We start from the raw sequence: 23,502 nt of genomic DNA, 5'->3' as shown, positions 1-23,502 counted from the left end.
TGAGAGTCGATTGTGGTTTGAAGTATGTGGAGTAGTAAAGATGGAGATAAGTAGACTAATTAGAAATATTTAGGAGATAGAATAAAAATGACCTAATTATTATTAATTGTCCATCATAATTAAGCTAACATTCTTTGAGCCCTTGCTATTTGTCAGTCACTCTACTAGCACTGTGCACATATTATCTCATTTAAACCCCACTTCAGTCCTCAAGGATAGATGCTGCTGTTATCTCTATTTTGTAGGCAGGGAAGCTGAAGCTTAGAAATATTTGTTAGATTGGATGTAGGCGGAGGTATCAAACATGACTCCCTGGATTCTGGCATACACAGCCTGGTAAATGGTGCTGTTTACTAAGATTGGGAACATGGAGAAGCAGATTTTTAGAAGAAAGATTGTAAGTTCAGTTTTGAACATAGTTAAATTCAAGGTTCATATAGGAGAAGTAAATCGGAAATGATGAGTAGCCTTTTGGATATGTGGGTCTGGCACCCAGAAAGCGGTCTGGCTGAGTAGACTTTTGAGTTGTCAGTATATAGACTGTGGTTAAAGCCATGGGAGTGGATGAAATCACTTCCAGTGAGGGTGTGGGTTGAAATGAAAAGGAGCCCTAGAACTTGTCTTTGAGACATATTAGCACTTAAGGACTAAATAGAGCAGAAAAAATGACAAAAAGAGACTGAGCAAGAGTAACAGAGAGGAAAGAGGGGAAAAAGAGATGTATATTACAGAAGCCAAGAAAAGAAACATATTTGAAGAAAGGGGAGTTCTGAATTGTATGCAATGCTCCCAAGAGGCTGAAAAAGATACCGAAGTGTTGTTAGGTTTGATGACATGGAGATCATTTGTGACCTTGATGGGAGTCTGTTCAGTGTAATGGAAGTGGGAACAGTAAGATTTAGTGAGGATGTGTGGGAGGTGAAGAACAAAAGCAGCCAGTGTAGATAATTATATAGGCAGGTTCCGTTTTGAAGGGAGAAGAAGGTGTAATGTTGAGGGGTATGATGTCTAGGAAGAGTTTTTTGTTGTTGTTTATTTATTAAACAGTCAGATAGACCAGAACATGCTAAAACACATTTGGAAAGGCCTCAGGGAAAAGGAAGAGGTCGAACATATGGAAGAGAGAAACAATCAGTAATGTCGGGTTTCTGAGAAAATGGGAAGGAAGATTTGATTGGTTTATGGTTGAACAAGGGACACAGCTTCCAAAACTTGGAAGGGAAAGCAGGGTTGTCTAAATGTAGGTAAGTGCATAGATTTGCTTGCCTTTATGAGAAGGCCTGAGTCTTTTGAATTCTAGCTTTTTATGTCACATTTGCTTCTAATAAGGCAATTTTCCCCTTCCCCCAATATCAGCTCCTAGAAAAATTGTATTTTTTGTTAGACAAATGATCTAATAGAACTAATAACATAAGTATTAATATGCACTTGAATGCATTCTCTTCAGAAGCAAAATGCTTACACTCTCTATATTTTGCCAGAAGTTTGAAAGATTAAGGCTATGTGAGAATGTCAGGAGGCATGTATTTCATCATACTTTTGAGAAATGCTAATCAGTTCATTAAGTTTAGTTCCTAATAAATAAGAGAAAACATGTCTGCTGTGAAATTGTGTCAGGAAATGTTAATGAGCAACTAGTCGAGACCTTAGTATGTTCTGAATAAAAGTTTAAACTTGTTTTATTTCCCTTTGCTTAGGTTGGCTTTTTTCCCCCTGACTTGCTCATATCTTTATGCAGGCCCTCCTCACAGTGGGAAGACTGCTTTAGCTGCAAAAATTGCAGAGGAATCCAACTTCCCGTTCATCAAGATCTGTTCTCCTGATAAAATGATTGGCTTTTCTGAAACAGCCAAATGTCAGGCCATGAAGAAGGTATCAGTATTTTACTTTCATTTTAATGTTCTTATCTCTTAAATGTGTGTGTGCACATATATATGCCTTTGTACATGTATACATAGAAATGCATGACAACTGTTCTTCTCAAGTAGAACCAAATTATCAGCAGAATTTGGGGGGAAACAGTGACTGTTGTAGATTTTTTAACTTTGTAATATATTTTCATTGAGTACCTTTGCCTTCTAAATTATGATTTTCATTTCCTGTGCTTGTATCAATTTGATTAAAAGAGTCCTAGTTAAGAATGTTTGAATAAAGTGGAACAAATTCATTTAAGATTTTTTAAAGTTCTTTCATTATTGTACAAAGTTGAACTGTTGGGGTCAATTAAGTTGAGGAAGACAGAGATGTATCAATGGGAAGATAGTCCCAAGAATCCCTACAAAAGGATAGTTTTTTATTAGGTAATAATCAGAGTCTGCTTGGTAACTTAATGCGGTTCTCATCCGTCTTCCTTTCTCCAAGTGCTACCCATCACCTTCTTAGTATGGCCACTTTATACCATCAGTGAAGTTAGAATAGATCCCAGAGCTGAAAAGACCTTAAGACCATCTCGTCCATCTCTCTTGCATTCGAGCAGGTGCCATGCAACAATAGCAAAAATTAATGATGAAGACTCTTAATGGCCATTCCATCTTACTTGTTAGATCATTGTTATTCTAATTTTGCATACTGCCAGACAGTCATGAAATTATTTTTTGTATCCAGCTGAAGTATTTTTTTCATTTAAATCCTTTTCTTCATGCTTGATCATTTATAGATATGAACTGACTTAAGTCCAAGGTCTGTGGGAAAATCAGAATGAGGTGAAAGAATCTTGAGAATTGAAGTACTACCTAGTAAAGACAGCTCAGAGTTCTTTTACATTGCTCTTATGCATTTGCTCTATAAAGACGTAGTGTAGAATTCTTCGGTGTTTCTTTAGGAAAGAGAACGAAAAGGAGAAATAAATTTAAAAGGGAGATGACTCCTAAAACAATGTAAGCTTGAGAAGCTAGTCTCTTGTTTGTGCAGGTGGCAGAAAATTGCATAGGGTATTTCAGATGGAAGGAGGAAGCAGAACTTGTCACAGGATTCCAGCCGCACACACTGAGGAGTCCAGAGAAATACATAAAAATCTTTGAACTTGAGTGTCAAAGGGAAATATTGCCAGACACAAAAAGAACTTATAATATCATAATTTATTCTGTCTCTGAGGTGAAACCAATATCTGTCCTTCCCAGGAAAATCTGAATAGAATAACCGGGACTAGTAATTTTCCTAGAATAGGTAGGGCTGTTTTTGTTTTTTGTTTTCCCTCTGGTGGGAACCCTTAACCCACTTCTTCTGGTAAAAATTTAAATAACAGCCCTTGAAATCTGTCGCTGTTGAATGTCCCATTTATTTATTGAATAGCTAATTCTATTTGCATTTTCCTAAATCATCTATTCCCGTGCTTTTTCAAAAGTAGTAGTCGTCTTTGCAGATGGCAAATTACTCCATTGCTTTCTACCAGCTGCCAGCTTCTACCTCAGATGTACTCTGAGATGTAGGGTGGATGGTCCTAGTTTTTCTATAAAGTTTTTAAAAAGTACTTTAGGCTTCTGCAGATCAAAGCTGCTTTATAAGTGTGAGATATTATCATTTTTATTATTTTAATCTCTTGCAAATTGACTTGAGGGGGGAAGGTAATATGTGCTGATTTTAGAGGCTTGAATGGTTAAATTAATGGCTTAATAACTTACGATTTAATCTTTAAATTGTTGAAGCCTTTCAAGGTAGAGCTTTAGATGAGTAGAAGTAGGGAGTATAAAAATAAGTGTCCACACAAGCTTATTCAGAATTGTTTTAATTCATGATTCACTGTCTGGATCATCCAAGCACTATTGAAGTTACAAAAATTATTTCTGCTTCAGCAGTATAATAACTTTGTAATAGAATATTTGGTTTTACTTGGGGGGAAAAATATTATTCTTTATAATTAAAGTTCAGAAATGAGAAAAGAATGAAGCATAAGTGTCTTAGATATATATTAGAAATATTATAAAATCTTCCCTGCAAATAGTTTTCACATTGTTACCTAATGATAGGTTGACAAAAGCCTGAGGGCTCAGTCTTCCAGGTTGTTTTTGAAAATGAAATATAAATGCATTCTTTAGTATAAGTTCTAGTCTATCTCCCACCACCGTTCTTGCCCCTCCATTTTTGTGTGAGGATGGGAAGAAGATGTTTTCATTTTCTTTCAGAGCACAACAAATTTAAAAGTTTTATAATTCTGTAGAAAACCTTTCTTTTCTTGTAAGTGCAAAACATAGGTAGCTTTTTCTAATTACAGATATAATTTAGAAAATATAGGAAAGAACATAGAAGAAAATAAAAATAAATTCATATTTATACTTGTCCTTCAATTATGTTTTCTACTCAGACACACATGCCCACATGAACACATATACCCCTCCTTTATATATTGGGGATTACATTGAACATACTGGTGTAAACTTGCTTTTTTCACTTAAAATACTACTAACTTTTTTCAGTGTAACTAAAGTTAATCTGAATATTATTTTAATTTAATAGCTGTATAATATCTGAACAGTCCCTTTTTGTTGGACAATTAGGTTGTTTCCAGGTTTTTTTTTTTCACAATTATAAATAATATTGTATATCAAAGAGTTATCTGTACTCCCAAGTTCCTTGCAATAGTATTCACAGTAGTGGAATGGAATCAACCTGAATGGCCTTCAGTGGATGAATGGATAAAGAAAATGTGGCACAAGGCCGGGTACAGTGACTCAACATCCCAGCACTTTGGGAGGCCAAGGCTGGCGGATCATGAGGTCTGGAGATTGAGACCATCCTGGCCAACATGGTGAAACCCTGTCCCTACTAAAAATACAAAAATTAGCTGGGCATAGTGGTGCACGCCTGTAGTCCCAGCTAGTCAGGAGGCTTAGGAAGGAGAATCGCTTGAACCCATGGGGTGGAGGTTGCAGTGAGCGGAGATCACAACACTGTACTCCAGCCTGGTGACAGAGTGAAACTCTGTCTTTAAAAAAAAAAAAAAAAAAAGAAGGGCCAGGCACGGTGGCTCAAGCCTGTAATCCCAGCACTTTGGGAGGCCAAGGCGGGTGGATCACAAGGTCAAGAGATTGAGACCATCCTGGTCAACAGGGTGAAACCCCGTCTCTACTAAAAATACAAAAAAAAATTAGCTGGGCATGGTGGCACGTGCTACTCAGGAGGCTGAGGCAGGAGAATTGCCTGAACCCAGGAGGCGGAGGTTGCGGTGAGCCGAGATCGCACCATTGCACTCCAGCCTGGGTAACGAGAGCGAAACTCCATCTCAAAAAAAAAAGAAAATGTGGCACATATACACTGTGGAATATAACACAGCCATTTTTAAAAAGAATGAAATCCTTGTCATTTGCAACAACATGGATGAAGGAGCTGGAAGACATTATATTAAGTGAAAGAAGCCAGGCACAGAAAGTCAAATATCATGTGTCCTTATTCACAAATGGGAACTAAACAATTGAACTTATGGAGATAGAGAGCAGAATGATGGTTATCAGAGGCCGGAAAGGGTAGTGGGAATGGGGGAATAAGAAGGGGATGGTCAATGGTTACAAATACCGCTAAATAGAAGTGATGAGATCTAGTGTTCGGCAGCACAGTAAGTTTACTATATTTGAAAATTATGTGTAGTTCAGGGAGCGGGCGAGGTGGCAGTGGCAGTGGCAGTGGCAGTGGCAATGGCAGGGAAAGAGTTGGAGCAGTGCCAGCAGCAGGCGAATGAGGTGACGAAAGTCATGCTTAAAAAGTTTGACAAGGTCCTGGAGCATGATGGGAAGCTGGCCGAACTGGAGCAGCATTCAGACCAACTCCTGGATGTGAGCTCAGCCTTCAGCAAGACAACAGAGACCCTGGCCCGGCATTGCCAGATCTACTTGGGGCCAGTGGTGGGTGGTGGCCTGCTCATCATCCTGATTTTGCGGCTAGCTGTCTTTCTCCCTCAGAGCAGTAGTGCCCCACAGACCCAGGATGTAGGCACTGCCTCAGGTTCTGGGGACTGACCCAGCTGGTCCTGAGGAAGAAGCCAAATGGCTGCACTGGCCGGTTCTGGTCTCCAGGGAACCTTGGTGTTTGCTCTCCCAGACCCACCCCAAGGAGTGCCAAAGGGCAGCCCCAGAGTGTGCACCTCTGCATTTCCTGTCATGACACAGACTTGCCCTCCAGGGCAGCCTGCTGTAGTGGCCATGCCGGGCCAGCCCCACGTGGAGCTCAGTAAAAGCTGCTGTTTGATTTTTAAAAAAATATTATGTATAGTTCAAAATAACCAAAAGAGTGCAAATTGAATATTCCTAACAAAAAGAAATGATACATGCTTAATGAGTTTCACAACTATCTTTTTTGACCATTACACGTTTTATATTTGTATCAAAATACTCCATAAATATGTATAACTATCATGTAGCCATAATAATTAAAAATTTATGTAAAAACAATATTCTATAGGACTATAGAACTAGGGAAATTACTGTCTCCATTTTCTCATTAGATTTTTCTTCTGTAGAATAGCATAACACGACCAAAAATTTGGGCTCGCTCAGCTCCCCACACTGCCCGACTGAATGACCTTGGATACGTCATTTAACCTATAAGCCACTTTTCTCATCTATCACATGAAGATAATGTTAATAGCTGCAGTATAGGGTTATTATGAGAATTAAATGGTAATATCTGTAAAGTGTTACACAGTGCCTGGGATATGATATGAACTCAGTAAAGTGTAGTGGTTATTTTTACTTCTTCTTATACATATAATTTTTATGATTTCTTTATGATGAATTCTCAGAAGTGGGAGTGCTAAGGTAAAAACATTAGTATTTTAAAGCTTTTTGATACATAGTGCTATCAAAATTCTTATGTAAAAAATACTAACGGTTTTATAAAGCCTACCCCTGCAGAAAGCTGTACTAATTTGTACTTGGAGCCTCATCATACTACAAGAGTATGAGTTTCTTGGGATTCTCACCCGTACTTGATATTATTAAAATAATTTTTGCCAGTTTGATAGGGAAAAGGTTGGCATTTAATTATTTCTTTAGCTACATTTCGATGACAAAATGCTCATATTTAAAGATATTTCAAAATGTTTTTCAATGACAATAGTCTGTGAAACTCAGAAATATGTAACACATTAGTTTTCGTCAAAGATATGTGGTCTGAATTAGTTAATTCACAGAGCATCTTTACATGCCATTTTATTACTTAAACCAACAGGTAAGAGTTTGTTAGTAGAGAGGGCTGATAGGCTTGCTTTAATGAGTACATAAAATTTTATTATAATTATACTATTGCCTCTTTTTCACAAGTGGATGGTGCTAAAATACATGAAAGTAGTTTATTCTCAAGTAATTTAAAATTCACCTTATACTTCTCTTAATTTGCTTATTACTGAATCCTTTTTCCATGGTTAAACTCTGTAGTACTGCTGAAGTATGTATGAGGTATTGTCCTCACATTCTAGGGGGTATACCATATGTTCCATTAAGATATTTGAAGCTTTCACAGACCTCCTTCTTTCCTATTTTATGTTCGCTTCCCAAACTTCATTCTGTTTTAAAATTTTGATTTCTTTATCCATTTTTGCATCAATACTTTTTTAAAAAAATCTATTTTACTAGTTCTATTAGTGGCATTAAGTGAACAAAAGAAAAAAGCAGTAGAATTTGATTTTAACTAATTACCTAATCTTGATGCTGGGTACACAATCAGTAGAGATGAAATAGAACAATCAGATAGAACTAAATTGTTTGAACAAAATTAAGTAAAATTACCAGTGATTTATAAAACTATGCCCATTAATAACATGATATAGTTTTATTTTCAAAGGATTGAAAATTAATGGAAGAAATTTTCCTTTCCACTAGCTTTGCAAGAAAGAAATAATCTTCTTTGAATATCCTCCTGTAAATCCCACTGCAAATTGTAGTCTGCACAGAACAGAATCATGGTGCCTAATCCTCCTCTTTTCATGGTTTAGTCTATACAAAGAGCAGAGCTGGAAATTGGATCTTTTGACAGCAGTTACTAAGCAACAGAATTTGGATGTTTTTGGTTAACATCCTAATATATCATGTAGCTGATTTGTTGAAGTTTGTGCATGTATTAGCTGAAAGAAGTGGGCACTGCGGAAGTGACTACAGGTCCCTGTATGGCTGGGGGGTGGGCATTTGCTGTTGTTTTGTTCAATACACTGTGTCTTTTGGCACTTGTATCTGTTTGGCATACAAAGGAGGCTGGTGTAGAACTTTCAGACCTTGTGACTTTTTATATTATTAAGAACATCCTTCTCTGTGGCCCATGATATGCGAAAGTGTAAGATTTTTTCCTGAAAAGCAGAGAGAACAAATAAAGGATTTTAAGGTCATTCCCGGAAACTTTAGAGCTTTGCCAAAAGTTTAGGTCCACTTCCTGAGGCAATTTCATTGGAAGACAACTAATGTTTACTAGGTCTACTCCCAGGTTATTTTTAGAAACTAGAGATTATTACTGATAGCACCCATTTGAATTTGCTCGTTTACGTTTTTATATGCTACTCTAATATGATTAGAGTATGCTTTTAACTAATCGCTGACAAATTTACTGCATTAGGGATTTTCTAAGCCATCAGATTCCTACAGTCATCAGATTTCTACTAACTAGGTACTTCACACCAAGCACTTCAGAACTGAGATGAACTCTTTCAGCCCCCAGAAGAACCAGGGCATTTGGCTTTGCTTACCTAAGAGCACTAAGAAGGTCACAGAGGATAGAGGGCTGAATCCACTTGCTGTGGCTTGTGATCCTGAAAGGCTGGGATTAATAGTCCTAATGCTGGCATACTCCCATTTGCACTTGGGTAGACTCCAGGGCACATAATTGCTTCCCCTCCTTCACACACAGGTAGCTCCCTACTTGTCTGAAGATCCCAGAAGTGGGCTATAGGTCTTAAGAGCTTGCTGTGTCCTTGAACACCATATTCAGACCTGCCCCTAATCCCTGTGTGGCAGAGCCCCGCGTCTCCTGTCCCTCAGTGCTCACAGTGCATGTGGCACACACTCGCCTTGAGCCCAGGCTCCCCACACTCTGGGTTGTCTCTCATGCGCCTCCAGCCTGTGTCATACCTCCACCTTTGCATGCAAAAGCAGTTGCAGCTTAATATGACCATCTCATTATGTACACAGGTGGACATAATGGGCTTCTGTGTTTTCCAGAGCTGCTCTTCTTCCTTTAGCGTAGACCTCCCATTATTTCATGAGACTGAGACTGACTGATGCCACTCTTTCCCACATTGTTTCCTTCTTCAGTTCTTCCTGGTTTTTTTTTCTTTAACCTTCTCTTTCAGACTTCCCACCTAACTCTTAAGACCCTATATATATGTTGATAATTTTACCTGTTCTACAGGAAACTTACTAATGAAATTAGGCTGACTATACATTCTTAAGACTGATTTTTTGGGGGAATCTGTAAGATACAGTTTTTGCCTTCTTACCTCCAGCCTCAACCCTCCTGGCATCTTCTGTGTTGGGGCATCTTTGGATCTAAAGCAGGCACTGTGTTACCTGCTGTGTGCTCTAACTCATGGTGAGTTTGGCACTTCGGTTGTACTAGTCCGACTAGGGCAGTTTACGATTTTACTTTTCATGCATCTCTTTCTCTAGTACCTCTCCTCCTTTTGGGGTTTATCTACCTAAAGTTGTGGGGAAGCTTCCCAGCTCAGTATGTAAACATCTCACTTGGATTTTACTGTAGCAGCTAACCTCATGTACTTCTTGCCAGCCAACTCCGAGTAGCTCCTTAGTGAGAATTTTCCTGGAGCCTGGGCCAGAAAGCCAAGAGAGAAAGGGACTAAGGAGCTGAGAAGACTAGGCAGAAATCATAGATCCTGGGGAATAGTTATGAGCACAGGTTACACTAGTGACTAGATAAGAAAATGTATGTGTGAGAAGAGAAAGGCGTGTGTGTGTGTGTATTTAAATTAGAGCAGAGTAGCTACCCCGAGGAGTTTCAGTTGACTGATTACCTGAAACTAGTCAAGTTACAACTGGAATTGCACAGCCTTCATCATGGTCAGTGTGTTAATAGAGCTTGCTGTGAGCGTGCCTCTCCCTCTGATAGTAATTAGTACAGAGATGGACTACAAAAAAAAAACAAAAACAAATGTCACTCTTTGATATTAAGTGACTGCTGTGGGTATTTTTCCTTTCAAATATTATGTGTAGGCCATGCAGTCAACTGTGAAGTGACTTGCAATGCTTTGTGAATTACGGTATCTGAGATAAGTTAGTGAGACTACATACTACATAGCAAGTCATCATCAGTTTAGACTTAAGCAATGTACTGAGTAAGGTCCTTGCAGCCATATAAGCTGTACATTGTTTTGAGAAGGAAAAACAGAACTATTACAACCAGCCAGGCTCTGGTGTCCCAGGTCTCTGTGGCTCTAGTCCATGATCTCATAGTGTGATGGTCAGTTATATGCTTGCATCAGAGCTTTTAGTAGAATCTGAAAAATGTTTTAGAAAACAAAGCATTATTTGCAATGATTCCTTGAAGTTAGCTGAGTTTATAAGGTACCACATTGGCTGTTCTGTTGGCTTCGTCTTAAAGCAGCCAAGAACCACTGTAGAACCGCTTCTGAGCTTTTCAGTTATCTTGAATATACCAACTCAAAGCCAAAAGGAGCCGTCACTATGTAGCAAGAGACGGAAATAAACATGCTATTCTCTTTTTCTCTTTTTCTGTGTGTGGGGAGGAGGAGATAAAAGGCCCTTCTCTTTCTGCTCTTTAAATGTACTCACGATCCATTTTCAAACGAGCTTCTTCTCTGTTTTTTGTTTCAGTTGCCCAGTCAGGAAGGAGCCTTGACTCCAGTTTTCTCTTTCATCACCACACCCATTCATTCACCAAGTACTTTCAGTTTCTCCTCCTAAATATCTTCGATTCTATCCACTTCTCAGCATACCCATTCCCAGGCCATTATAATTTCTCACCTGGAATTCCACAGTCTCAAATAACTATTATTCCCCTCTAATGCTTTTCTATATATTAGGAAAGTGTTTCTAAAACATAAGCCTGACATGTCAGTCTGTTGTTTATAACCCTTTAGTGGCTTTTTATTGCCTTTACACTAAAATTTTAACTCATGATATTTCTAAGACTCTCTACGTCCAAGTTTCTTCATCACCTCTTCTAATTCATCTCACTCACCACTCCACTGACATTGACACCAACACCGCTTTATTTTAATTCTTATTGACTGTTCCTGCAGTGTTCCTGAAGATTTGAATCACTGTGCCTCCTAATATTAATCATATTCTCCTTAGAACACTTCCTTCCACCCTTTCCACTCGTTAACTGTTGTTCATCCTTCAAGACTCAGGTTCAGTGTCACTTCCTAAATTTAGGAAGTGCTTTCCTGACTCCCTAAGTCCACGTGAGAGTCAAGATAGGCTGAGTTACGCTGCATTAATGAACAACCTAAAAATCTCAGTGGCTTAGCACAACAAAGTTTATTTTATTCACACTGCTCTATCTCCATCATGTCTCAGACAGTGAGTTCTGTTCATTACATTTTCTCAGAGACTCAAGCTAACAGATAACAGAGGCCCTGTCTTACATGTGATTCCATGATAGCCACGGCAGGAAAAGGAATATGGTGACTCATGTAGAGACTCCTAAGGCTTCTTTCAGAAAGGGGTGTATTTCCCTCATGTTTCATTAACCAAAGTAAGCCCCATAGTTATGCCTAACTTCCAAGGCACTGGGGAAATACCGCCTTACCCTGTGCCCAGAAAGAGATCCAGGATGTGTGTGGGATCCCAGTGACTCCGTAGCTCCCTTCCTCTGTGCCCCTATATCATCTTGTATTTCCCTTAGCCTAATAATGTCATGCTTTGTTATAATTACATGTTACTTGCTTCCCCAACCCTAACTTTTATGGAGATAGGATCATTTTTGTCTTATTTATTGTCCTCTGCAGTGCTTCATTATTGATTCATATGCTTATGAATACATAATAAGAATTCAAAAATATTTGTTGAGTAAGTGACTGAATAAGGCAGCACTCTAATATTCAGTCTTCAGGCCTTTTTTCTACTTCTTCCATTTCTCCTTGAAGAGCTCATCTCCTGTCATGGTTTCAGTAGTCACTGCCTGCAAGTGATTTCCATACCCTGGCTTCAATGAGACATCTCCAACTTCTTACTTAATATATCTATTTGAATTTAAAATTTGTAAATTTATTCTTTTAGTAAATATTTCTTAATTACTCTCCAATAAGACATCATATTAAATGATATGAGGATACAGACGTATTAAGACAGTGCTTGCCAATCTAGTATAATGCAAAAAGAGTACAATGAGTCAATAATATACACACATAATATACAAGACCCTTTGCCAAAGGAGAGGACAGTGATTTATGGCAAGATGGAATTCAAACTTACATTGTTTCAACCATTGAACCTATGGAGCAGACATCATTACTGAATTCTGTTCTGTGCTGGCCATTAGACATAACACAAACAGGGTGAGGCTTTTATCCACCTCACAGTCCAGTGGAGTGCTAAGGACAAAAGGATAGATGGATTTAGACAGAGTGTGGGAGGGTGATTGGGGGTAAAGGGATGGTGCATAGGAAAGCATTTTCACCAGAGGGGTTGACCTGATTAAATATCTGGAGAAATTGTCAGCATTTATGCCAAGAAAGATTTAAGGAAGGAACTGAATTAAGATGGTCACATCTCACAGTGAGACTCTATCATGGTAACTTTTCTTAATTGTTAGGACTACTTTAAAAACTAAGTATACACAGGTTGTTTTTAAACCTAACATGAAAAATAGTTAATATCATGAGTTTGATTTTATATCGGTACCTAATTATAAATCTTCAATGGTTAAACGATACCCAGGAAGGAATATTATGCCATTCCAAACAAGATGTTGGTGTGGGCAGGGAAGAGGTTTACTATCTTGGTGCACTGAGTTTGGTTACTAACCAGAGACTGGGCTGGAATGCAGAAACTAATTCTTACTCATGACACCAATGAGATTCCCTAAGCTCCACCTATAGTCTCTGGAATAGGACCTTCATTTCCAACAAGGCTGGTCTCAAGGCCTTGAGCACTTCTTTGCAACTTGCAGATAAGCTAATTCTATCTGATTTGAAATTACTGCATCCCTGCCGGGCTAAAACAGTTTCCTTCACTGCTTATTTTCATTCTCATTTCCTTGGCCATTTTAAGACAGTATATACGTATCTTTTGTCTGGTTTTATACATACATCGTCTATCTGGTCCTTCATACTCAACCTTTAATTCTTTTGTAAGCTCTTTTACCCTTACAGTCTGATTTGAGTTGACAGAATTCTGATCTTTCAGTGTTATTTCTGCTTGACAGATCCACAATTCTTACAGATAATAAAATGACATCCAGTTTTATTTTACACATCTCTTGTGGCTCCATCTAGCTCTTGAGTCATTACACTAAAGTCCTGCTCCTAACATAGATACCAGAGTCAGTGTGATAGAAATGATGGGATGTTTATTAATGATCAGCTAGTCCCCAGCATGCCCAGGTGTGACACATGCAGCTGTTAGTGCTGAAAGCAGCCTTAGCCTGCTCTCTGTTCAGCTGTGATCCATTTGTGTCAATTCTAATTTATTATAGTCTGAAGTTTTGGTGTTTTCCTGTGCTTTGTTTAGTAATGCTCAAGAAGTAACTAAACTTAATCTTTTTGGAAATTGTCATAACTATGGAGGGCAGTGAGATAATAATGACTTTGTTTTCTTTCAGATCTTTGATGATGCGTACAAATCCCAGCTCAGTTGTGTGGTTGTGGATGACATTGAGAGATTGCTTGGTGAGTCCTAATTTCTGCTGTTGTATTATCTTTGCCATATTACAGCTAATATCGCAAAAGTTACAAGAGAAAATTAACAAGTACTTATAAACTGGAGAGCAATAGAAATACCTTTCTTTGTCTTGCAAGGAAACATAACGTTATCTTACAGCTGACATCAATGATGGTATTCATTTTAACATGCCCTGTGACCATAACACCATTATAAACTGCTTTCTTATAAGGGCCCACATCTCATAATATTTTGTATCTTCCAGTGTGCCCTTACCTTAGTAAATAATTAGTAATTTTCATTGATGGGTATATCTGTTATTTAGGACCTCTGAGCTGCCTATAGCTCAGAAATCCACTTGTGAACTTTGACAGAACTAATGAAAGAAGGGTTTAGGATCACAGTGAAATCTGCAAATTCCCTAAAACACTAAGGGCAGAAGTTGTAAGCTCTCTGCACCTCAGTTTCTACTCTCACAAAACCAGACTATAACCCTCTCTTGCTTATCCCACAGAGTAGTTGTAAAGGCAAAAATGGGATAATAAATCATGAAGAAATTTTGTAAGTTAAAAGTGCTCTATAGTAATTTTTAAAATATGTACTAAATATCTCCTATGTTGAAGTGCACTCCTACAGGATACAAAGAAGAAAAAGACTTAGTCCTGGAACTTAACTTTTGAGAAATAAACTGCAAGGAAGTGCCAGAAAGTTGTTACTCTTAATTTTATTTCACTGTAAAATTAAATCAGTCTGACATAAATTCATTATAACAATGGCTCAGGAAGGGGTAATAAACTCTATTGAAATAGAAACCCACCTGGTGACTTAATAACAGCTGAAAATACTACTCAGTGTCTGAGTAATCCCTTCTTCCTTAAACTGACCATAATGATGTAGTCATGATTTCAAGTTAACTGTTCTTACTCCATTTTTATTATGTTTTTCAGACTTGCTTTTGGTCCTCTGTTATATATAAGTTTTGGCAGTGTTTGTTATAAAGCAAAGCAGGTATATCTGCGGGGTCTCCATAAATTGATAGTGATCTGCGTTTTGGGTCTGCTATGTTTGATACTTCTCAGCCCAGCTTATGGGATGATTTCTTTAAAAGCTTTTAGGCACAAACTCATAGCTCTGTGTAAATTCCTTTATTTTAACACAATTGAGATGTGTGGTCATAGCAACACTACCATGTCAGGAATGTGTGCCCTCTGAGTACATTTTCACTGGTATGAATAGCTATGATCTGTACGTGCTTGCTCATTTATTCAACAAGCACTTGCTGAGCCCTTCCTCCTTTGGTAGAAGTATTCGAGTCTCAGAAAAAGATGCTGCCTGTCTTTATAACATATGTTGGCAAATATTAGTGCAAAGCAGAATGTGCCATGTGTTTTGGATATTCTGGTTTTTATTTTGTTGTTTTTATTTTCCCTCCCACTGTTCTCATCTGGTGGATATTCTGAAAATGGAGGGATTACTTTTGACGTCAGGTGGCCTGCAAGTAGCTCTAAGCACAGGGCAGGGGTGCATACGAGATATGCAGAGAAAGCTAAGCAGGTGGCATTTACACTGAATCTTGAATTATTGGTAAATGTTTAACAGGTTGGATGTTCTCTTAAAAAATTATCTGCTCTTTACCATCTGAGAGCCAATCTTAGTGGTTCTGCTACTGTTTCAGTTTTATTGAAATTCTTTATTTTCCCCTTCACCCATTTTCTGACATCATGTTTTAATGTCAGTGTACTGAATTGCCATGGTTTGCAGTAACTTCTTAGACATGCTTGGTAAATACACCTAGGATTTTTTTCCCCTCTAAAATAATCCCAGAAAAAATGTCTACATGAACTCAAAATGAGTATTTAGAAGCTTTTTCAAAAAATTTATAGGGCCGAGTACAGTGGGATTTATGGTAACCTATAATCCCAGCTAACTTAGGAGGCTGAGGCAAGAGGGTTGCTTGAGCCCAGGAGTTCAAGACAAGCCTGGGCAACATAGCAAGACCCTGTCTCAAAAAAAGAATTACAGATAAGAGTTCTTATATTTAAGCATTTAGGTTATTAGGGACATTTTTTTCTTATTATAAATAGTTGTATGACTGTTATTTAAGCCATGTTTACTCTTTAAAACAATTTTTTTCTTTTTCTATACATATTCTGCTTATGAAGGGACTGTATGTTTGATGCAAAAAAAATTGAATGTTTGGAATACTTACATGTATATTAAATCCCTAAGTATAATAATGTTTCTTTTCCAGATTATGTCCCTATTGGCCCTCGATTTTCAAATCTTGTATTACAGGCTCTTCTTGTGTTACTGAAAAAGGCACCTCCTCAGGTAAAATAATGCTTCTAATAAGAAATATTTTAACAAAGGATTTTTCAGTAAATTGCATGTAATGATGCAGTCTCTAAATAAGCAGGTTATCATAAACATAAAATTTTGTTGTTCAAAGGATTTTGAAAGGTCATCTGATCTGGACTTCTGCTTAAGTTAAATTATTTTCTGAACAGAATTTTTCTACTTCTTTTCTGAAGAAATCAAAATTCCACAGTTTCTGTGTGGATACTACAATTAGCATTGTATTTGGGGTTGTAAGTTTTCTACCATGTTACACATCCCTACCCCGCTTCCACTCCCAGGGGAGATTATGATATTAATGTAGAAGGCATTGAATATGTTCCCATTTGTTTCATTTATAATTTCATGGGCTTTTCTAAAAATTTGTATATGGGGATATTTATTTCCTTTGGGCAGTTAAAAAAAAAAAAAAAAACTATTTTTAACAGATGATCTTGAGTTATTTTTCTTGGGTCTTGTGGCACTTTTGAGGAGTGAATTTATAGCCAGGATCTTGGTTCCTGTGGTTGCATTTTTATTAGAGACTTGTGATTTTGGTAGGTTAACAAATTTAAAACCAACCTGTGAGGGTTGGTTAAATATATTAATTATGTAGAGGCTACCAGAGCATGTTTGGCTGTGCCATAAGACATGAGTTCCCCTGATTGATTCTGCATGCTGTAACCTTGACAAATGCCAATCAAAGGCAGACACAAAGGGGTTAAGCACTGACTTGAAAAGCATTTTAATGTCTGTATGAGAATCTCATTTAGAGTTAGAGATATAAAGTAATTTGTAAGGAAAATATTTAATCTTAAACTGGTGAATCTAAGTTTTTAATTTGACAGTTATATATGTGCATTTGTTTTGCACTTAAAAGTAAAGGACTTGTCTTGGTTTTTCTAGAGTTTTTTTTAACTTCTAAAGTAGTGAAAAGAAATATAACATACAACAGTCTTGAAAATTTGCAGCATATGTATAGTGTGAAAGGATTTTTAAATCAACTTTTCATAAACCATCATTCCTAGTAACTGGAGTCTTAGCTTATACTAAGGGTGAACTTAGAGAAGTGAGTGTATTTTCCCCTTCTCTGATTCCTGCAATGTTTTTATAAATAAGTAAACATATATATATCTGAAGTTGCTGAAACAGAAATAATTACCCCCAATATCTACATATATCATGCACACACACACACAAAAATAACATAATTATAACAGCGTACTAATTTTAAAATTTATTACAATGGACTTTTTCTAGGCATTTAAATTTCTTAAAATATTTCATTTTTTCGCTAAAAGGAATTTATGCTGAAAGTCGCTTGAAAGAAGGAAGAATAACTTCAGTGCTGTCTTACACTTCTTGTTCTTTACATTGTTAAATACTATGCACAATAATATAAACACAGACACACCCCCTGGCTGAGAAGTATTTGTGATCCAAAGTAGATACTATTAGAAATAAACAGAAACTATTAATGAATGACCTGCCACACTAAGATTTAAGAATAGTTGTTTCTGTGTTGTAAAAGTTCTTGTAAGATTTCTGAGGGTAGGAACCTTATCTTATGCTTTTAAATCTCACAGCCTCTGGCATAGAGTTTTATACATACATGCTTCACAAATAGCTTATCAACCAAAAAATATTTTTTAGGGTCTTTTCATTTTAGTGGGCTTAAGTGTTTTTATATTGCTGGAGTTAATATTTAGACAGGGTATGATAAGAGTAAAAACATTAAAAAGTAAGTAAAGTTCAAATGGCCAGTAAGTATACTCAACATCATTAGTCACCAGAGAAATGCAAGTCAGAACCAATAGTGAGGTACCACTCACTGCACACCCGCTAGAATGGCTGTCATCAAAAAGTCAGATAATGACAAGTGCTGGCGAAGATGTGAAGAAACTGGAACTTGTATACACTGCTGATAAGAATGTTCCTCAAGAGGTTAAGCATAGAGTTGCCATATAACTCAGCCTTTCCACTAAGTATACACCTACAAGCAATGAAAACTTGCATGTGAGTATTCATAGCAGCATTATTCATAACTAAATGTCTATCTAATAAAATCCGGTATATCCATAGAATGGAGTATTACTCAGCAATTTAAAAAGGTAGTACCATACATGCTACAACACAAATGAACTTTGAAAACATTCTAAGCAAAAGGAGCCAGTCACAAAAGACCATATATTGAATGATTCCAGTTATGTGAAATGTCCAGGTTTGGCAGATCTATAAAGACAGAAAATGTATTTGGGATGGCCTAATGCTGGGAGGGCAGAATGAGAAGAATGGGAGGTCACTGCTAATTGGTACAGGGTTTCTTTTGGAGTGAAAGAAATGCTCTAAAATTGATTTTGGTAGTGTTGCATATATCTGTGAATATAATAAAACACTGAATTGTACACTTTGAATGGGTAAACTGTGTGCTCTGTGAACTATATCTCAAGCAGTTCCATTTTTAAAAAGTGGTTTAGAAGCTACTTAAATGACGAAAGGAGACATAGAGTTAGATGTAAGGGGTGAGCATCCCAGGTACATGGCCCAGCTTGGGAGAAACAGGAATTGGATCATTTAAAAAGAACATGGAATGAATTTGAGGATGAAGCATATAGAAATATGTAAGAAGTAAGAGATGTGGTTGTCTTAGAGATTGGAAATGGCAGGGATTCTCTTTGAAGAAAATACCAGCTGCTCCTTAATCAGAGACTCTGACCTGGACTGCTGGATTACCTGCAGTATACATGAATCAGTGGCAGGATAAATTCATACTTGTAGTATTTCTAAATAGCATATATTTAATAAGATAAAAATGTGCTTTGTCATACCACCTTGCTTTTTAAAATGTTTATATTCTCTCAAGAAAATAAGAGGAAATTTCATGCTGATCCAAGTGTCAAGAATATTAGTCATTGTAAAGCGGAAGCTTCACTTTATCAAACCATTAGCATATAGGTTTTTCAGATGTTTTAAATTAAATATTAAAGGTGTATTCATCTAAATATTATAGAAATACATAAAGTGATAGAAAAATATTATTTATTACTGGTTAGAAAACAAAAGTTGTGAGCATTTTTCTTTAAAAGGAGGAACTATACTTATATACAATACAGTAATCATATCAGTCACAGAATCCTCAGTTTTGCGTTTGTTGTATTTCCAGCTTTCACACAGAAAAATTGGGTGTGCATGTGTGCACATGCTCAAATAAAAGAATCCCTTCAGGGGCACTATGTTGTTACGTATCCAGATATTCTCTTTTCTCCTTCTACCCCTCCCCCAACACCCCTCCCTTCTTGTAAATTGGCTTATTAAAACTGGTTCCCAAGCCCTCCTTTTTTTCCTTTGTGATTGCTTTGGTCTTGGATTTTCAGTGTAGAACTAAAAATTCAAGTCAGATTTCAGTAACTAGGATAATTTTCTTTGAATTTTAAATTTTTCTAAGTAAATGCATAGATTTTTAATGAACCTGGTATTCAGTGTATTTGCTTTAAATTTAGCTGCAGAGTTAATTTCATGATTGATTTATTAGCGCTTTGAAAGTATAAAAAGTGGTATCTGTAGTTCATGAAGACTGAAAAACATCATCACATTTTGTTTAGCATCTTTTTAAAACCAATTAAAAGCTTTTCTAAAATGGATTGAACAGGAGAAAATAAAACATGTTCCCTAGGTCTTTATTTCAATCAAGTTTCCCTGTGTTCTGCAGGAGAAGAGATCGAGAGGGGATAGAAAAATTGAAAAGGGCTGTCCCAGCAGGGAGCCAAGCCGGAGAAAAGGGCTTCTCTGAGAACTCAGCAGCAGCAGCTAAGAAAGCTCCCAGCCTGCTTCATCTACATGCAGAGTCACACAAGGCATGGGGGTGCTCACCGTCACACAGAGGTTTCACATGTGCTTCCCTGCTGATTCCTGTGAAAAGCTAACAATTGGCTTGGAGGGTAAAAGACCACTGCAGTTCACCCTCCCTGAGTTGGACGTACAATTTGTCCAGTGTTAGGAAATGTCCAGCTTAGCAGTGAGGCTTGAAGACACCCCTCCTTCCAGTGAGATTCCTAAAGCTGTCTCTTTTACTTGCTGACACTGGGGCTTTCAAGTTTTGCAGATTTATGGAAGTTGAGGGGAATGTGCTTTTCAAGATCGGGAAGATGAAAGCCTTGGTCTTAATGTCAAGAGGGAAGCAGTAGTGAGTGGTAAGGCCAGGTAATTCTTCCTGCAGCCTGCAGCACCAGTGGCTTGATTATTTTCCTTATAGATCTCTTCTGCCACCTTCTTTTTTTTTTCTTTTTGGGAGGCAAAGTGTCTGAAAAGGAACTCCTTGGGCTGTAAAATTACATGATTTCCTAGTTCCCTCAACAAGTGTGTGAGTAGTTAAGCCCATTAACCTAACTGTTTAATGCTGGGTTTACTTGACACTTTTGAGCATCAAATTGGAAAACCTCATCTGTATGTAACAGAGTAGCCTTGTAATTTATGGACAAGCAATCCTTTCTCAGTTCAGTGCCTACCTTTTTAGATCATGGTGCATACAAAATGAAAACATCTAATGATGCACTTTAGTAATTGGATGAGGCCACTCACAACTGGCCAGGGGCCCAGCCTTCTCGACAGCTGGTGGGAGTTGATATCTTAGTCCACATATAACTCATTTGCAGCTCAATAATTGGAAACCTCTTTGGAAACTTTAAACTTTTACAAAAGAAGAATTATCACTCCAGCTTCATAGCAGTATTACTGAGGTAGAGCTCAGACCTAACGGTTATTAGCATTTTGGCTAAATTTTATGAAGTTGTTGAGAATAGTAACTTCCTTGCTGCCTCACTGCTCTGACACCTAGGAATATTACCTAGTAAGACAGCTTAAACCTGGGAGGGCCTGAGGTGTGAACCAATAAGAAACTGTCAGCATATTTAGGATGGGGACTTGGGCAGACACACTTGTTTCTGCATGGGTTTTGTTTTAACGTCAGCAGTCTCTAGACAACATTGCTGTTCATGTAGTCTTTACGTGACATCTTAGCACAGTCTTACTTCAGATATGTTATTAGGACATCTTGGTATCTTGATAATATTAAGCAGCTCTTCATGCTTTGGGTTGCTTTAGTGAAAAAAGCAGATAATGGAAGAGACTCTGAAACATGCTGGCCTAAACATGAGTATCTCTCCATCTATTTGTTCAAAATTAACTGGCTAATGACTATGATATGACTCAGTAAGATATATAACCACTTTAGGAAAGAGGCTTAGTCATTTCGCCAGACACATTAATTTTAATCACTGATATGGTGACTTTTGCATTGGGCTTCATTTCTTTTATTAAAAAAAAAACTATGATGATTGACAGTTTAGTGGCTTGCTTATTAAGTCAGTGACATTAGATGGCTACTATATTTATAATACTCTCTTTAGGTATACTTCCCTTAGTAGAATAGATTTTCTTGGAAAGTCCTTTGTAAATTGAACATGTCTATGTGTATGTATACATATCTCGGAGGACACTAGGAAATCTCCAAAGATCTGTGTTCTTGTTTCCTGGACAGAAAGATAATATATAGTGAATGTATAGTGATCAGTTAAAATAATGCCTAGTGAAGCCCTTTGTAAACCTGTGGACTATACAGGTATAAGGTATTAAATAAAATACGTATGTGTGTGTATGTATATGTAGATTATTTTCAAATGCATCAGAAACAGCTAAATAGGCCAGACACTGTGGATTACACCTGTAATCCTAGCACTTTGGGAGGCCAAGGCAGGAAGATTGCTTAAGGCCAGGAGTTCAAGATCAGCCTAGGCCACATAGTGAGACCCAGTCTTTACGAAAAGAAAGAAAGAAATGAAATTAGCCAAGTGTGGTGGTGAGCATCTGTAGACCCAGCTATTCAGGAGGCTGAGGTAGGAGGATTGCTTGAGCCCATGAGTTTGAGGCTGCAGTAAGCTGATTCCTGCCAGTGCACTCTAGCCTGGGTGACAGAGCAAGACTGTTTCTAAAAACAAAACAACAACAAAAAAATCAAAGTCTTTTATAAAACATTGCTACAGGTATCTGTTGAATAAAATCAAATTTTCAAAATAGAGTTTTGTTTTGGTTTTGGTAGAGCACATCTATAGTAGACATTAATGAATAGCAGAATGAATTACAAGATGTATATGCCATTTTCTGATAACTCAAAATTAAATATCTAAATTTTAATCATCAGGGAAATGCTAATTGTATTGAGACAAAATAATTTTTCATTGCTAGAATGTATTCTTCTAGCTCCATGCCTTAAATTACTGTGGCATGACATTAGCTTTTGAAAGGTGTAGATTATAGTGTCGTAGCATTCCATGGGTGCCATGACTCTAGTTAAGAGCACACTTTCTGCAGAACATACTCTTTGAATTGGATTTGAGGTAAAAAAAACTAAGTCTTAGCTCAGATATCATCTGGCTTTATAGCTTTGACCTAGTCCCTTAATTTCTTGGTGTTTATTTCTTATTCTGTAAGATAGAGATAATTTCTCCTGTTACATATCCCATTGAGGGTCAACTAAGATAATGTATAGTGAAGCCCTTTGTAAACTTGTGGACTATATGAATATAAGGTATTTAGGAAAAGAGGTGCCATCCAGGCGCAGTGGCTCATGCCTATAAGCCGAGACACGTGGATCATTTGGGGTCAGGAGTTCGAAACCAGCCTGGCCAATGTGGTGAAACCTCATCTCTACTAAAAATACAAATATTAGCCTGATGTGGTGGTATGCACCTGTAATCCCAGCTACTTGGGAGACTGAGACAGGAGAATTGCTTGAACCTGGAAGGTGGAGGTTGCAGTGAACCACTGCACTCCATCCTGAGTAACAGAGTCAAACTCTATCTCAAAAAAAAGGACAGTTGCCTTTGGATAGTCCACAGAACCTTTTCAGCTTGTAAGATAGGAAAACTGAAGAACGTATAATAACTGCTATATATAGACAGTTTCCATAGAAAGTGAGTTCAGAGCTCCCACTTTGGAATGCCCAACCCCAACTTCTCTCGTTTGCAGTACTGGGAAAAGAAACCTGCTTCCCCATCTCTCATTCACTGAAATTTAGAAGCTTCCTACATCCTAAGACAGATACTCTGGTCTGGGGATTGGGAATTACTGTTGTAAAAAGAAATAGGAAGTGGAGACAGGAATTGCCAAGATCACTAGGCCACCACCAGCTCACAGTTGTCCCCAGCCTCCAGGGACTGGCTCACCTGCTTTCTTTCCCTATAGCCACCTGTTGCTAGTGGCTGAAGTTCCCCTAACATTTCTCCTAACTCATGTTACAACAAACTGGCACTTCATAGTTTCTTTCCTACATTTCTGTCCCAGAAACAAGAATACAGATCTTTGGAGATTTCCTGTGTCTTGGGGATCTCACAGTGGC

The 23,502-nt window shown here is 37.6% G+C and overlaps 1 protein-coding gene and 1 pseudogene across 2 annotated transcripts in view; both read left to right on the top strand.

The window, feature by feature from the left end:
• NSF (N-ethylmaleimide sensitive factor, vesicle fusing ATPase) overlaps window positions 1-23,502 on the top strand; it is a 158,176-nt gene that overhangs the window by 113,533 nt on the left and 21,141 nt on the right. For both annotated transcript variants that reach the window (XM_035300241.3, XM_054255956.2), the window contains 3 exons: window positions 1,739-1,872; window positions 13,717-13,783; window positions 16,027-16,106. In XM_035300241.3, coding sequence (XP_035156132.2) covers window positions 1,739-1,872; window positions 13,717-13,783; window positions 16,027-16,106 — 281 coding nt within the window. The remainder of the gene's footprint in view (window positions 1-1,738; window positions 1,873-13,716; window positions 13,784-16,026; window positions 16,107-23,502) is intronic.
• LOC144582600 (vesicle-associated membrane protein 5 pseudogene) lies at window positions 5,493-6,067 on the top strand (annotated as a pseudogene).

This window comes from Callithrix jacchus, chromosome 5 (genome assembly GCF_049354715.1).
Source record: "Callithrix jacchus isolate 240 chromosome 5, calJac240_pri, whole genome shotgun sequence".
NCBI classification, from domain to species: Eukaryota; Metazoa; Chordata; class Mammalia; order Primates; family Cebidae; genus Callithrix; species Callithrix jacchus.
The sequence above is the reverse complement of the archived record's forward strand: the minus strand, read 5'-3'. Positions and strand labels throughout refer to the sequence as shown.